Raw genomic sequence first — 16,624 nt, forward strand, 5'->3', positions numbered from 1 at the left:
ACAATATTCTGAGTCTAAGTGAATAAGATGGGCATAGATGATGAGCCAGGACCATACTCACTGGTGGCAATGAGGAGAGCTGGTTACGGTCCAACCACAGCTCCCGTAGCTTAGGGAGAGCACCAAGTGTGTCTGGCTGTTAGAGATAGAGGGGAAAAAGAGAGAGAAGGTAAACAGAGGGCATGATGTATGTCATCGTTGCTCTGCTTTGTGACACGAGGCCAGGCGATCAGGTGTCCTGAGCCAATGTACGCTATGTACGCTGAACGTACGCTGAACAAACACGCAGCATCCACTTAAATATGCATAATTTGGGAAGAGAAGAGGTGGGGTGGCTACATAAACACACATCATACGCCCCAAATACCCCCATTCCACTCTGGGGTCCCCAAATGGCTGTGGAAGGGGGCAAGATTCAACTGAAAAAAACAAACTATATATGCACACCCACGCACTGTGCCTGTTGGCTATGCCCATAAACCAAACAAAGCATGTTGCTATCCAAAACAAGATGGGTCCTGTTCCAATTCAATATGGGAAAAAAACATTATCCCTGCGGGGCAATTCACTTTGAGCTCCAAAAAAGGCATTGGGAATCAATCCCAGAGAACACAAAACCTGTAAAAATGACCCCAGACTGTATCTGAATGATAAATGACATTAAAAGACTTAGCATCCCTGTCAAGGCTGAGCAGTGTACAGTATGACAGGCAGGGTGTCAGGCGGTAGCATGACGTCAGATTGTTTGCTCAGACTACGCCCTTGTCAGCTCAACAGGCACTGTTTACCCTGTCCCAATGAGAAGGCTAGCCAGACAGGCGTTCCCATGCTCAAACAAACAGGACTCAAGGGTACAACTACGGATGTGTCCCAAATGGCACCCTATTCTCTTCATAGTGCATGAGGGCCCATAGTGCTCTGGTAAAAGTAGAACACATTTTATATATATATATATATATATATATATATGGAATAGGGTGCCATTTGGAGCTTGTTCTTACCAATACTTCCAGTTCATTGCTGCCCAGGTCCAGCTGTTCCAGTTTCACCAGGAAAGAGAGCGACCTGGATAAGAGGAACAATCAATCATAAAAACCCTGAAGTAATGGGGACTACTGCATAGACACAGTCTTGTTGAAACACACTCAATTTGAGAACAGATTTATAATCTATACAGAAACACATCAAGACGACATCTGGACTGTTACAGTCACGACCAGATATGCTAAATCACTAAGCATCACGCCCCAATCTTTCACACACACAGTCACGACAAGCCAAGCTTGTCATTCAGCAATCACAAATTGACAGTCTGTCCCTATGACAACAACTGCATCAATAGAGAAGGGAGCTACTACTGCGGTTAACTAGTGAACAGATACACTAGTGACGATTGAGGTCTCCATTGTGCTTCAAATCACTAGTCATATCATCAATCACTAGTCATATCGACTCCTTTTTAGGAAACAACCACCTTTGCTAGCATGGAGGGAGGCTGGGATCTATGCCAGGCTAAAGAGGGCACTTACGTGGGCAGGGACTTGAGCAGGTTCTCCCTGAGCTCCAGCGTCACCAGGTTGGCCAGGCTGCAGGAGAGAGGGAGGAGGAGAGGTTAGTCAGATGGGGTGTCTGCTGGTCCTGGTTAACTTGGCAGGGCGATGGGCCTCGTCCATCTGGTCACTCAGAGCAGTCAGTCTAGTCTGTCTGTCTGTCTGAGAGCCCACTGTGTCATGTAATTAGGCCTGTACCAGTGTCTTTCATTTTACAGAACGAGGAGTTAAAATGTTTAGAGCAAGAAGGAAACCCGTGTCGGAGTTCAAATACCCATTCATGCAAGGTGGTTGGTCTGCATATTTCATTGGTGTGTGTACTTACTTTCCTATGTCGTTGGGCAGTGTCTGCAGTGACACGTCGTTGAGGGCCAGGTGGGCGAGCCCTCGCAGCTGAGTGAAACCATCAGGCAACCTAGTGATGAGGACAGAAGACAGGAAAACAGATGGAAAGGGAGAAGGAGCGAGCGCGAGAGGGCGGAGAACGAGCGAGCGACCCGGGGGAGGGAGGGAGCCGGGGGAGGGAGGGAGCGAGCGACCCGGGGGAGAGAGCGTGAGTGAGACGAGAACACGAGAGAAAGTAGGTAGTTTCTCAATGGCCCTTCAACACCAGCCCTTGAAGCAGTTGGAATAGCTTCCTCCCCTGCCTATGCGTGTCCCCCAAATGGCACCCTATTCCCTTTATTGTGCACTACCTTTGACCAGGGCCTGTAGTGAACTATATAGAGAATAGGGTGCCATTTGGGACGGACACACATTATGTGCCCAGATCCATCTGACAAAACACTCACCATCACCACTGCTGCCAACAGTTCTTTTCCTATTCTATAGGAGGAAGCTGCAGCAGGGAGAGGGTTTGCCTTGTCGAGCATTCCACTTCTATACTTAATACCATGCTAGTTTCTGGGTCAGCGAACAGCGTACTGTAGCCTCACAAAGCCTTGTTCTCCTCTAGACGTTTTGCTCACGTACATAATCTAGTACTGAGAAAGGTCCTGCTCTGAGCCTTTGACACATCTGGGCGACAACTTGAGATATAAATATATAGCAACTTGTTAAAATATTTCTTTGTCCACTTCATTGTTTTGGGTTGTTTATCTTCAAGGCCATTATGGAAAGAAAGAAAGAATCACAAGTATGACAATGAACTACTGAAGTGCACCTCCCCCCACGTATCTCAACTGATAACTTGGTATGGCCCAGACATTTCCTCAAAGGCAACAGGAAAGACAGAGAGAGAGAGGCGGCCCTGGACTGATCCACTAACCTGGAGAGGGGGTTTCCACTGAAGTCTGCAATCTCCAACGCCTTGCAGAACTTAATGCTCTCGGGGATCTCAGGAATGTCTGCGGAGAGAGTGAGTGGGGGGGGGGGGGGGGGGGGGGGCACACTCAGCACGATAGACACAGACAGCGGGGTCACATTCTACTGAGACCACCATTTCAGGTTCCCCTCCCTTGTAATCACTAGCAGATGGGCTGGTGATGATGGGAGAGGGGGACAAAGAACAGGGATGGATGGGGCAGAAAAGAGGACGAAGAGAAAAGGGAAACCCCTTCACCTGTTCTCATTGACAAGACTATGATAATTACCATATTTTTCTTTCTTACATGATCAGACATTCAAGTAACAGTCAGTGTCGATGTCATCAGCCTACACACACACTCTCTCTCTCTCTCTTTGGGGGACTACATTAAGGTTGGTCTGTATCTGAACCTTAGATGTATGTATACTGCCAGAACTTGGCCCTAACCTAACCTACACATAAGTATGAAATCCATGCTAGGTTTAGGAGCCTGGTCCGACACATGGAGACTGGTTAGTGTTACTCTCCTGGGCAATAGAACCAAGGCAGCAGTAGCTGAGCACAGATGGACTAAGTCGTTAGGCAACATCTCTCACAGCTCTTGGCTCGGCTGGCAGCCCCTGATGCAGTCGGTCTGTGGCAGCAGGACAGATGTCTCATATAAACACTCCCCACTATGTAATATTTACAGCAAGGACACAGAGGGCAACGACTACTAGGACTAAATAAAGCAGGAAACATTTGAGATCGGTTTGACATATACGATCGAGGGCAGGATTGACTTGAGCGCCTGGCATTGGTTTCTAGGGGGTATATGTAGGGTTTAGATCCCAGATCACTTTTTCTTACATGCCCTTCTGTGTCCGTGTTTAACTAACAGGGCTGGCAAGGCCAGGAGTGAGTTGGGACATTGGTGAGTCGAATGTGTTGTTTTCAGCTTGTTGGTGCTATACTGTCTGCCACAGAATCTGTTTCTATTGGTCTATAAGGCGATTGCCTGCTTGCTCGTATTTTGTGAAGCTTGTCTGCCCATGAATGCAGGTTTTAGCTCTAGGTCTTACTTTATTGCTGGTTCTCTGAAAGTGGTGTTTGCAGCATGCTTGCCAAAGCAGCATTTGTTATTTATTAATTGGTCGTTAAAATAATTGTCTGTTCATTGTGGTCATTTGCATGCATGGTTGCAATATGCTGGTATTGAACCTGGTGGTTTTGACCCCAGCAGAGGATGCCACCGACCGAGTGAGTGTGTGTGTGTCCTAACCGTTTCTGGAGATGTCGAGCTCCACCAGCTGCATGAAGTTGGCCACCTCAGGAGGGAGCCTCTGGATCTCATTGTCACTCAGGCCCAGCTTCCGCAGGTTCAGAAGTCTAAAGAAAGGCTGAACAGACACAGGGAATTACTGGGTTAGGACTACAAAAAGCTTGGACAAAAGATAGATTGTGTTTTGAAACACGTCAGCTTTTAATAAATAAAAGAGCACCTACGCATTGAAAAATGCCATCAACGTTTCCTTTTTGGAATAGGACTTTACCCGGGTCAGACGATGACCCCTTTCCATCGAAGCCTTCAAGTCGCTGGCATATCTAAACTCCCACTGGGTTAAGACACTTTCAAACTGCAGCATGTATGCTAAACCCAAACAGTCAACTCAACATTTGTCAATGCGATCAAAGAGTTGAAAGGGGCTCCTAAATGCAGAGCGTTGAGTTGTATATCGTGCTGTTCACCAGAAAAGTTAGATTGTGGGACTTTTGATGCAGTGCACAATTTATCAGCATTTCTCCTAGCTCAATTCTCTCCACTCCATCAACCCCTCAAACCACACTGTACACTGTGAAACCCCAGGTTGCAAACACATGATCAGAAATATACCACTACACAAGTCCCTGGATTTTTACCAGAACAGGCCTAGCCTACATCTTCCTTCAGGATGTCTTTGAACCGATTCCATCGGCATGTCCCTAAATCCCTCCTCGCGTCGCTATGGCAATGGCGGACAAATAAAAGTGGCTTTGGATAGGAGAGCTCTGCTCAGGCCCGGGCTGCGTTGCCAAGTATTTTCACAAGAGGCTGGTTGTTGAAAGGGTAGGGGACGGCATTCAGAACATTCCTCCAGCAGGCAGGCAGCACCGGGTGGCTGGGCGGGCAGGCGGTGTGTCCTCTGCTGCTAGCTACACAGCCTGGCAGGCAGGCATAGGGAACAGGTTCCCAACTATGCAGCCATTAAATACTCAATCATCCCCGTGGGTCTGCAGCCACAGAGGGCCAGTGTCTGCCTGGGCAATGAGGGCATCATTGCAATCAAACAATGTGAAGGAACTCAGACATCCATGATTCTGAATCAGAATACCATTCCAAGTCACCAGAAGACCTGGAGCCTGAACCAAACATCTACTTTGATACACTCATCTTAATGTGACATATTGGATTCCCTTGAGTGAAAGGCATCGGTTGATGTGTTTGACATGATTAACGTGAAAATCTTGGATATTGCTCACTGGTTCCCACCAATCAAGATGTTTCACAATTCCACTGCAATACTCCTGTCTCTAGGGGAAGTTGCATAAACGTTCTTAGGCATATTGATTGAGTGAATTGAGGCCTCCCTTTGTGCTTCGTGTTGTAGAGTTTCTGGCCAACAGGCAGCAATGGAGTGTAGACAATATCTGCATCTCAAATGGCATGCTATTCCCTACATAGTGGACTACTTCATAGGGCTCTGGACAAAAGTAGTCCACTATGTAGGGAATAGGGTGCCATTTGGGATGCAAACAATATGACATGCTAGAAAACAGCTCTAAAATTAAACTGCCAGGGGGAAGAATACTTCCTGTTCTCTTAGTTAGAATATATTCTATTTGGTTGGTACCGGGTGGTGAGCTGCACTCTCTCACCAAGGAGTGTGTGCACGTGATGGAGAGTGTGTGCGCGCACGAGAGAGTGAGTAGGAGTGAGTGTGTGCATGCGTGTGGCAGGGCCAGGTCTGGCAGCTGGCAGGGAGAGCTGTTGTGGGTGGCGTAAGGTGGCTCTGGCAGGTGAAAGGCATTAGGTGACCGGAAGAGGAAATAAGAGCCAGGGGACCATGTGAACTGCAGCTCGGGCCCAGATGGAAGACAGGCCCAGAGAGAGCAGCCACCTGCTCCTGGCATAACAGTTTACTCTAGAGCCATGGGAGAGCACGCACACACACACACACCCCCCTTCGTATTCTGCCAACCAACAGACAGACGTTCAACAGGAGTCAACTAAGTTCATGGACACAGAGACAGACACATTTGTTCAACGGTTCCCATATCCACCACATGAGTCAGGACAACAGGAGACACCAAAACAGTTGAGGGGAAAGACTCCTCCATGCGAGACCATACCAATGTAGATTAAAGCTTCTTGATATGTTCCATACCTCCCTCCCCTTCCCCTCTCTGAGTCTGCGATTCCAAATGGACCCTATTCTTATGGGCCTTGGTCAAAAGTAGTGCACTACAAAAGGAACTATTTGGGACACAGAAAGTCTCTCCAGAACCCAGTCAGTGAGGGGCAAGCTGCCCTGCCGTAATGCAATCAGTCCCGAGAACGGGCGATTATGCCCCACTGACAAAGATGGCCATTCAGTCCGCTGCAGAGTGGCCAGCCAACACAGCCGCATCACGGTCATACAGTCTCCTCTCTGGTGCTTCTACATAAAAACGCCCATCCCCGAGTCAAGTCAGAGAAAAAAATATTTTTCTTCTCCAAAACGACAACTTGAGGGAGTGTGCACACGCAGCTATTCTGTGTTGAGCGGTTAACAAATAAATAGGTACTGCTCTATGCAGAATTTAGAGTTATTAATGTAACTTTAGTGGTTGTACAAACGTTGGGCTATATGTTTTGATTTTTAATACAAGGCTGCATGATGAGACTAATAATGATTTGAAAAGGCATGAGTTGCTTGAAAAGGCATGAGCTCTAGTTAGTTTTTTTGCGCAGCCTGTAAAGACTTTATCAGTCTCTCATTCACAATTTGACAAGCACTTGATAATGCCTTGAATTTCTCGCCGGCATTCTCTTTGTGGTGGTAATGCACCCTAAAAAAAATCCATGCCTTTTGCGGCCCGGAGTGCTGCATTGTGCCCTTCACCATGGGTGTGCTGCGCAATTCGAAGTGTCTCGAAGTGTCTCAGTCACGTGATCGGAAACTTTCTCACAGGCTACAAGTGAAGACAGACATCAGGAACGCAACTGCGCCCATCCTTATCCAGCTCCTGATGTCCATATTGAATATATTGGCAGAACAGTCCACATTTTGTCAGCCAAAAAGATGAGTAGGCCTAACAAACAGCAAAAGCACTAGCCTATGTCAATCTACTATCCCCCATAGTACAAAAGTCGACCTATTCTATTCTGTGTAGAGAAGTAAATATTCCAAACATAGTCGGGGACAGTTGTAGGATGCGATAAATCCCAAATGAATACAACCACTAGCATAAAAAAAAAAAAAAAATTTTATGCAATGTGGCTGCCAACAGATCAGAACGTTTAGCTTAAAATGCTGATGGCCTAATTGTTTATTTCTTCACATAAGCACAGCAATGCGCACATGGGAGTTGGCTATAAAAGCGAATGTTCCATTTGCAGGAAGACACCATTATCAAAAGTGCCCACAAATGCAACTATGCATGTAATGCTTTGATTATAAAAGGTGCATTTTTATGGTGAAAATGATCTTCCCCAAACTTGAAACTCAATCGCTGCTTATGTACGCCAGTTAGGCTCTACACCTCTTGTAAAGCGGATTAATGTGCTTCATTTTTAGAAGTAATTCGGCCACTTTAGTTGTGATACAAACCTTATTAAAACATATAGGCCTATGGGCTAGGCTACATGAGGTGTGTGACTATGATTCGAACAAGTTTTTTACATTTTTTTAAAGACATTGTTTCTTATGCTGGCCACAAGTGATAAAATACATGTCATCTATGCACTTCAATAGCGAATGGAGGACGCTTTTCCCCGTGGTTTATTTTCAATGTCAGCCAGGTAGGCTATACGCCTGTGGTAAATATAAGCAATGTGCTTAATATTAGGAAAGTTGAGAAGTAAATAAATAAAATATAAATAGACCTAGCATATAGAAAGCTGATGGGATCCTGCTCTTTTTAGTAAAGTCCATCACTCTGATTTCTCACGCAATTGCATAGCCTATAGAAATGTTGCGCAACATGAGCTCACATGAAGTGTTTGATTTGATTTTCAATCACATTTGCATTGATGTCAGAGTGATTAGAGGGACAATAAAAGTGCTGAGTACCAGGCAGTTAGCAAATTTGGTAGGCTACTAATGCCTATTAGCGTGAAAAAAACAATCATGTGGAATTTGACTACCTTCATGACTAGTGACTGCCGGTGTGGCGGTAATACGGTCTAGAGGTCGACCGATTATGATTTTTCAACGCCGATACTGATTATTGGAGAACCAAAAAAAGCAGATACCGATTAAATCGGTCGATTTTTATTTATTTATTTGTAATAATGACAATTACAACAATACTGAATGAACACTTATGTTAACTTAACTTAATATAATACATCAATAAAATCAATTTAGCCTCAAATAAATAATGAAACATGTTCAATTTGGTTTAAATAATGCAAAAACAAAGTGTTGGGGAATAAAGTAAAAGTGCAATATGTGCCATGTAAGAAAGCTAACGTTAAACTTACTTGCTCAGAACATGAGAACATATGAAAGCTGGTGGTTCCTTTAAACATGAGTCTCCAATATTCCCAGGTAAGAAGTTTTAGGTTGTAGTTATTATAGGAATTATAGGACTATTTCTCTCTATACGATTTGTATTTCATATACCTTTGACTATTGGATGTTCTTATAGGCACGTTAGTATTGCCAGTGTAACAGTATAGCTTCCGTCCCTCTTCTCGCCCCTACCTGGGCTCGAACCAGGAACACATCGACAACAGCCACCCTCGAAGCAGCGTTACCTATGCAGAGCAAGGGGAACAACTACTCCAAGTCTCAGAGCGAGTGACGTTTGAAACGCTATTAGCGCGCACCCCGCTAACTAGCTAGCCATTTCACGTCGGTTACACCAGCCTAATCTCGGGAGTTGATAGGCTTGAAGTCATAAACCGCGCAATGCTTGAAGCACAGCGACGAGCTGCTGGCAAAACGGACAAAAGTGCTGTTTGATTAAATGCTTACGAGCCTGCTGGTGCCTGCCATCGCTCAGACTGCTCTATCAAATCATAGACTTAATTATAACATAATAAACACACAGAAATACAAGCCTTAGGTCATTAATATGGTCGAATCCGGAAACTATAATCTCGAAAACAAAACGTTTATTCTTTCAGTGAAATACGGAACCGTTACGTATTTTATCTAACGGGTGGCATCCATAAGTCTAAATATTCCTGTTACATTGCACAACCTTCAATGTCATAATTACGTAAAATTCTGGCAAATTAGTTCGCAATGAGCCAGGCGGCCCAAACTGTTGCATATACCCTGACTCTGCGTGCAATGAACACAAGTGACAATTTCACCTGGTTAACTTATGGCTGAAGGGGCAGTATTGAGTAGCTTGGATGAAAGGTGCCCATTGTAAACGGCCAGCTCCTCAGTCTCAGTTGCTAATATATGCATAGTATTATTAGTATTGGATAGAAAACACTCTTAAGGTTGTTTCTAAAACTGTTTGAATTAAGTCTGTGAGATTAACAGAACTCATATGGCAGGCAAAAACCTGAGAAGTTCCACTTACTGTTTGTATTTTTTCTGGGGGTGCCATATTTTCAACCAAGCTCTTATTCAAAATACAGAGACATATGGATGAGTTTTCACTTCCTACGGCTTCCACTAGGTGTCAGCAGTCAATAGAACTAAGTCTGATGACTCTAATGTGAAGGGGGGGGTCAAAGGAGACAGAATTTAGTATGAGATGCATGGTCACCTCATGGCACTCAACAGGCGCGTTCACGTGAGAGGCAGCTCTGTTCCATCTCTCAATTGAAGTCGATGTAGTTCTCCGGTTGGAACGTTATTCAAGATTTATGTTAAAAACATCCTAATGATTGATTATGTACTTAGTTTGAAATGTTTCTACGACCGGTAATATCACCTTTAGGAGTTTTTGTCCGATATAACGCTGACCAGAATTAGCGTTTGGATATGTAAACCAGACGCGCTAACAAAAGAAGGTATTTGGACATAAATAACGGATTTTTTCGAACAAAACAAACATTTATTGTGGACCTGGGATTCCTGGTGTGCTTTCTGATGTAGATCATCAAAGGTAAGGGAATATTTATCATATTTTCTTGTTTATGTTGACGCCATCTTTGCTGCTGTGGTGTTTTACTTTTGAGCGCCGTCTCAGATTATAGTGTGGGTTTCTTTTTCCGTAAAGTTTTTTTTAAATCTGACAGCGGTTGCATTAAGGAGAGGTATATCTATAATTCCATGTGTATAACTTGTATTATCATCTATATTTATGATGAGTATTTCTGTTGAACGATGTGGCTATGCAAAGTCTTGATATTTTTGCAACTAGTGAATCTAGTCGCCTCAATGTAAACTAATGTTTTGATATAAATATGAATTTAATCAAACAAAACATGCATGTATTGTATAACATGAAGTCCTATGAGTGTCATCTGATGAAAATAATCGAAGGTTAGTGATACATTTTATCTCTATTCTGGTTTTTGTGAAGCTATCTTTAGGCTGGAAAAAATGGCTGTGATTATTGTGGTTTTGCGGTGACATAACATAATCGTTTGTAGTGCTTTCGCTGAAAAGCCTATTTGAAATCGGACACTTGTGGGATTAACAACAAGATTACCTTTAAAATGATATAAGACACATGAATGTCTGAGGAATTTTAATTATGAGATTTCTGTTTTTTGAATTTGGCGCCCTGCACTTCGATTGGCTGTTGTTATATCGATCCCGTTAACAGGACTTCAGCCATAAGAAGTTAATATTGCCTGCTAACCTGGATTTTTTTTAGCTAAATATGCAGGTTTAAAAATATATACTTCTGTGTATTGATTTTAAGAAAGGCATTGATGTTTATGGTTAGGTACACGTTGGAACAACGACAGTCTTTTTTCGCGAATGGGCACCGCATTGATTATATGCAACACAGGACACGCTAGATAAACTAGTAATATCATCAACCATGTGTAGTTAACTAGTGATTAGGATTGATTGTTTTTTTATAAAGATAAGTTTAATGCTAGCTAGCAACTTACCTTGGCTTCTTACTGCATTCGCGTAACAGGCAGGCTCCTCGTGGAGTGCAATGTAAAGCAGGTGGTTAAAGCGTTGGACTAGTTAACTAAGGTTGCAAGATTGAATCCCCGAGCTGACAAGGTAAATATCTGTCGTTCTGCCCCTGAACAAAGCAGTTAACCCACCGTTCCTAAGCCGTCATTGAAAATAAGAATGTGTTCTTAACTGACTTGCCTAGTTAAATAAAGGTGATAAATATATACAAAAAAATAAAAAATAAAAATAAAGGCCAAATTTCCGATTGTTATGCAAACTTGAAAATCGGCCCTAATTAATCGGTCATTCCGATTAATCGGTCGACCTCTAATACGGACCCCACAACAGCCCTAGGTAGCCCTATATTAGTCTCACGTCAGTCCAATGAAAAAGCTCTCAAACATTGGATGAATGATGCGACTGATGTTGACATGCCACTGACTGTACCAAGCCAACCATGTTACTAGATTACTGCAGGTGTAGCCTGACTTCAACTCATTGTGGAGTCAGTCAGTGAGACCTGGCCACCCATGAGGCCGATGACAGAGAATTGCTTGGATGATGTATACGAGAGCACCCCACAGGAGCAGTGTGTGTGTGTGAGAGAGAGAGGGGAGTGACAAGTAGCACTGGGCTCTGGGAGGGTCCCATCTGCACCTCCCCAAAAACACAGCTGCAGCCTGTCTTGGCTTATCTACACCCCTCTCAGGGTTAAGGTGTGTGAGTGTGGGAGAGAGAGAGAGTCTCCTTTCTCTCAGAGATGGTGTTATTCCTTGAAGGCAGCCATAAAACAGCAGATTTCATTTGAACTTGTGGAGCGTACTTCGCCAGGGTTTTCCTACTGTAGATTGACATAACTTTCCGAGCTGCATGAGCAATTATTTACCTGCCAGTATACACACAGCTTGTACGGTTTACAGAGGCTTATTAAGGGCGGTTAGGCTAGATAGTAGCTACTGTAGGTGAGGAAGGAGAACTTAATGTGCATATTTGCGTGTTTATGTGTACGAGCGTTGGTTCATGTTTGGTTTTAGTGGTGTTTGTGTGTGCTGGAATAGAGCAGTAAATCCACTGGGAGAAATGAGCGCGTGTGTGTTTGTGTGTGTCCTGAGACCGCAAGGCCCGTAACCTACAGTGCAGCGGACGTTTGTGTATACACACATAGACATACACATATATACATATACACACACACACACACGTATATAAATGTCAGTATGTTGATGATCACGGCCATTTCCAAGCACAAGTTAGCGGTGAGGTTACTTGGGAGCCCATGAGAAGAAAGCCCACACCTGGAATGTATTCATTTGTGCTCACCGTAGCAATGTTTTGCAACAGAAACAGGAGTTTCTTATTGGACAAATTCAGGTAGTCCCTCCCCGTTGTGGTACGTTTGCTTCCTGGTGAATACACCCCAGACACAAGGGGTATACCCCAGACTTTGCCTTATACAGCCCTGACCGAAAGTGAACCACAACTAACAGGGGGAAGAGAGGGGTACAGGGACATACAGTAAGAGTGAGAGGGGTATGTGTGTTGAGTAAAGGTGCGTTGCTGAGCTGAGGCGCCATGGGACAGACAGAGGCTTCAGTGTTCTAGTCAAGTGACTCCATTTAGCCTCGAGCGGCTCTCCAATCAAACTATCACACACACACGTAATGTGCAAAAGGCTAATGAAAAACCCAGACAGGTCTGCTGTTCTGTAGTATCCTGTTGTTGGCCTAGTTATGAATTTATGAATCTAGAAAAAGTTATGAATCTAGAAAAACCCTAAGTCACCGTTGAGTCCAGACAAGCAATCAACATAATTTTGAGTGGAAAAACCAGAGAGATTGATAGGTTAAATCTCTTTGGCAGAAACACTGACCAAATTAGTGAGGCACAGTTCAAGTAGAGTTTCTTCAAGATGGGCTGAGATTGCCTTTCTGGCCTGAATTAACTAAGCGCTCAACCATCTGATCAATGGGACTACTGTACACACATTTCCAAGCTGGCTACGGGGAGGAAGGAGGAAGTGGAATTACATAGCATTGATATTATCCCTCTCAATCCCGTCCCCTCTTTATTTTCCTCTCCGTTTCTCAACCTCTTCTTTTTCCTCAGGGAGTGGTACGGGTAGGCCTCAACACATCTGCCACGCTGATCCTCAACACCGGGGCCCCTCAGAGGTGCGTGCTTAGTCCCTCCTGTACTTCCTGTTCACCCATGATTGTGTGGCCAAGTACGACTCCAACACCATCATTAAGTTTAATGATGACAACGGTGGTGGGCCTGATCACCGACAAAGACGAGACAGTCTACAGGGAGGAGGTCAGAGACCTGGCAGTGTGGTGCCAGGACAACAACCTCTCCCTCAATGTGATCAAGACAAAGTTACTGATCGTGGACTACAGGAAAAGGAGGACCGAACAGGCCCCAATTAATGTCGACGGGGCTGAAGTGGAGTGGTCGAGAGTTTCAAGTGCCTTGGTGTCCACATCACTAAACTATCATGATCCAAACACACCAAGACAGTTGTGAAGAGGGCATGACAACACATTGTCCCCCTCAGGAGACTGAAAAGATTTGGCATGGGTCCTCAGATTCTCAAAAAGTTCTACAGCTGCACCATCGAGAGCATCCTGACCTGTTGCATCACCGCCTGGTATGGCAACTGCTCGGCATCTGACCGTAAGGCGCTACAGAGGGTAGTGCGTATGGCCCAGTACATCACTAGGACCAACATACCTAACATCCAGGGCCTATATACTAGGCGGTGTCAGAGGAAGTCCCCCAAAAAATGATGACCCAAGTCATAGACTGTTCTCTCTGCTACTGCACGGCAAGCGGTACCGGAGCGCCAAGACCAGGACCAAAAGGCTCCTTAACAACTTCTACCCCCAAGCCATAAGACTGCTGAACAATTAATCAAATTGACAACCAGAATATTTACATTGATCTACCCCTTTGTTTTCACATTGCTGCTGCACACTGTTTATCATCTATGCATAGTCACTTTACAAATTACCAACTAACCTGTACCCCCACACATTGACTCGGTTGTGGTATCCCCTGTATATAGCCTCGTTATTATGTAATTATCTTGTTTTACTTTTAGATTAAATAAAAAAAATTTTTTTTTACTGTAGTTCATTTAGTAAATATTTGAACTATTTCTTGAACTGCAATGTTTGTTAAGGGCTTGTAAGTAAGCATTTCACGGTAAGGTCTCCTACACCTGTTGTATTCGGCGCATGTGACAAATACAATTTGATTTGAGTGGAAGCCACACTGGGCAGTGTGGTCTATTGTAGTCATTCTCCTCCGTCTCCTAGTTAATCCAGTGACAAACACTACTCCACCACTCTACTGATCACATCCTAGCTCTACACACACAGCTGGGGGTGAGGGGCAGAAAAAGGGGGGAAGGGGACTGGAGGGAGAGAGTCATGGGGAACAAATGCTTTTGTGATGGCCTCCTCTTTCAGGACCCCGGCTGGAGAGAAGAGAAGAGCAGCTCTGGGAGGATTTGGTTGAGGGAGTAACTTGGCCAGTCACTTGAATAGGAGGCCTCATGTCATGACAACACTCATATTATTCTATACATAGCACCAGTGCAGTCTGTTGCGGTATAAACACTACTGTACTGCTGGTTTCCTTCCAGTACTACTAGAATGGTGCTAACTGGGGAAAGAGGAGGAGTAGAGAAACAAACAAACCTGTTGAGGTTCCTTCTGATACTGGCATGAGAATGCATGTGTGCATCCCAAATGGCATATCCAAATCCCTACATAGTGCACTACGTTTGAAAAGTATTGCACAACAAAAGGAAAAGGATACCATTTTGGGATGCAGATTTTGTGTCCCCGCTCTCCTGTCCAATATCTCAATCATGCGTTTGACTTCAATTAAGTTGATTCATGAAATCCATAATATAATATAGGGTGTCCAGTAGGGGTGTAAAGGTTCACCAAACCAACGGTTCGGTACGTGTTGCGGTTTTGGGGTCACACTTGAGGGAAAAAGAAAATGTCAACAGTTTATTTGGCAAAAGATGCAAAACTAAAAAAGCACCCCATCAGTGGCCTAAGTCCAGCTTCTGTGACAGCATTCACAATGTTCTTGGCGTTGTCTATTGTGACAGGGATGGTTGTTGCAGAGGTCTTCACAGGTCCAAAAATTTGTGAGGGAAGCAGCAGAAAAGTGCATTTGTAAGCTACTTTATTAACCAGAGCTGATAAAGCGAAAGACGCTCTAGCAGGCGTAGGAGGGGCCATGCGGTGTGTGTACTGTGAGCAAGTAACACAGGGAGCAGGGAGAGAGACAGCAACCAACCATACCAAGCCAACTCGAGCTAGTATACTAACTTCTAGTTTGTCATAGCTAGGTTATTTAATATGATTATATAGTACCCATCTTGACTGCATCAAACCGAGAGAAGCTAGTTAGCTAAGCTAGCTATCTTAGCTAGCTAAGGTAACTTAGGCTAATTGAGGCGGCATGCGCTTTCTTATCTTACAGTTACAACACCGCCATTCAGATGATTAAGTAGCTGTAGGCTCCTGGTCGTTGTAGCATATCCTTTTCATTTAACTTTTAATTCCATCTCCCATTAATTAGATAATCTTGCTTTGCCACACACGTAGGCTCTATGACTGTAGTGCCACGTTGATGACTTGTGACTTGCCGACAACAAGCTACACGTGCCACTCTTCATAGGCTACTCTCGTTGAGCAGTGGCGACATAACCGTTTACGTTTTATCCACAACCCTACTGTCAGAGCCTAATCCACTGTGAAACCAAAATGTTCCCAAACTGGAGATTTAAACAATGGAGGATCCTCCAATTCTGGTTTATCAACCCCACTATTTGTCGTCGTACAGAACTAGTTCCAGGCTGCACCTCACAAAGGATAGCTTGAAATGCCCCAGTTATGATTAGAATTTTGATTACAACGTGCACCTAGGCACTAATAGTTTTAACGGAATAGCCTACAATGTTCTTCAGCTCAGATTTACATGAGGCGATGGCATACAACTCAGCACAGGCTATATAGGCCTAGTGTTTTTAACTTTTTTATGTATTCATTCGGGTTCACAGTGCGGACCAAAACAGAGGTCCCCGTTCGTGTACAGTTAACACCCCTAATGTCTACCCAACTCTGCCCAGCGTGGGTGAAAACACACTTGTGATGAAATTTAACTTCCTTAGGTTATAAAAACACATTTTACCAAGATAAATATGATTCTTCATGTTCTGAATTGTTCAGTGGTTTCTTTCTCTAACACATTCATTAGCATTATATCCCAAAAAGTTGGATTTTGTAACCTAATACATCCGATAATAAGCACCAAGCTCTTGACAGAGCGGTGCTGCTTTCTCACAGCGACTTGAGGATTTTACAATGGTCATCTGTAAAGTTGTTTCCTCGGGTCGTAAAAAGCTAAAATTAGCATGACACGAGCTGAATTAAATGTAAAAATACTACGTCTCAAAATCAGACTCAAGAAGATGA

At 44.1% G+C, this 16,624-nt stretch overlaps 1 protein-coding gene across 15 annotated transcripts in view; it reads right to left on the reverse strand.

Annotated features, from left to right (window-relative positions):
* LOC129859353 (protein scribble homolog) overlaps positions 1-16,624 on the reverse strand; it is a 107,200-nt gene that overhangs the window by 34,260 nt on the left and 56,316 nt on the right. For all 15 annotated transcript variants that reach the window (XR_008760152.1, XM_055929017.1, XM_055929016.1 and 12 more), the window contains exons 2-7: positions 4,118-4,235; positions 2,818-2,896; positions 1,876-1,965; positions 1,530-1,586; positions 1,002-1,065; positions 62-136 (exon numbers count right to left, since the gene is read on the reverse strand). Coding sequence is in view for 14 of the 15 variants with exons in the window: in XM_055929017.1 (XP_055784992.1) it covers positions 62-136; positions 1,002-1,065; positions 1,530-1,586; positions 1,876-1,965; positions 2,818-2,896; positions 4,118-4,235 (483 nt within the window). In the remaining variant the exon portion in view is untranslated. The remainder of the gene's footprint in view (positions 1-61; positions 137-1,001; positions 1,066-1,529; positions 1,587-1,875; positions 1,966-2,817; positions 2,897-4,117; positions 4,236-16,624) is intronic.

Source organism: Salvelinus fontinalis, chromosome 7, assembly GCF_029448725.1.
Source record: "Salvelinus fontinalis isolate EN_2023a chromosome 7, ASM2944872v1, whole genome shotgun sequence".
NCBI lineage: Eukaryota > Metazoa > Chordata > Actinopteri > Salmoniformes > Salmonidae > Salvelinus > Salvelinus fontinalis.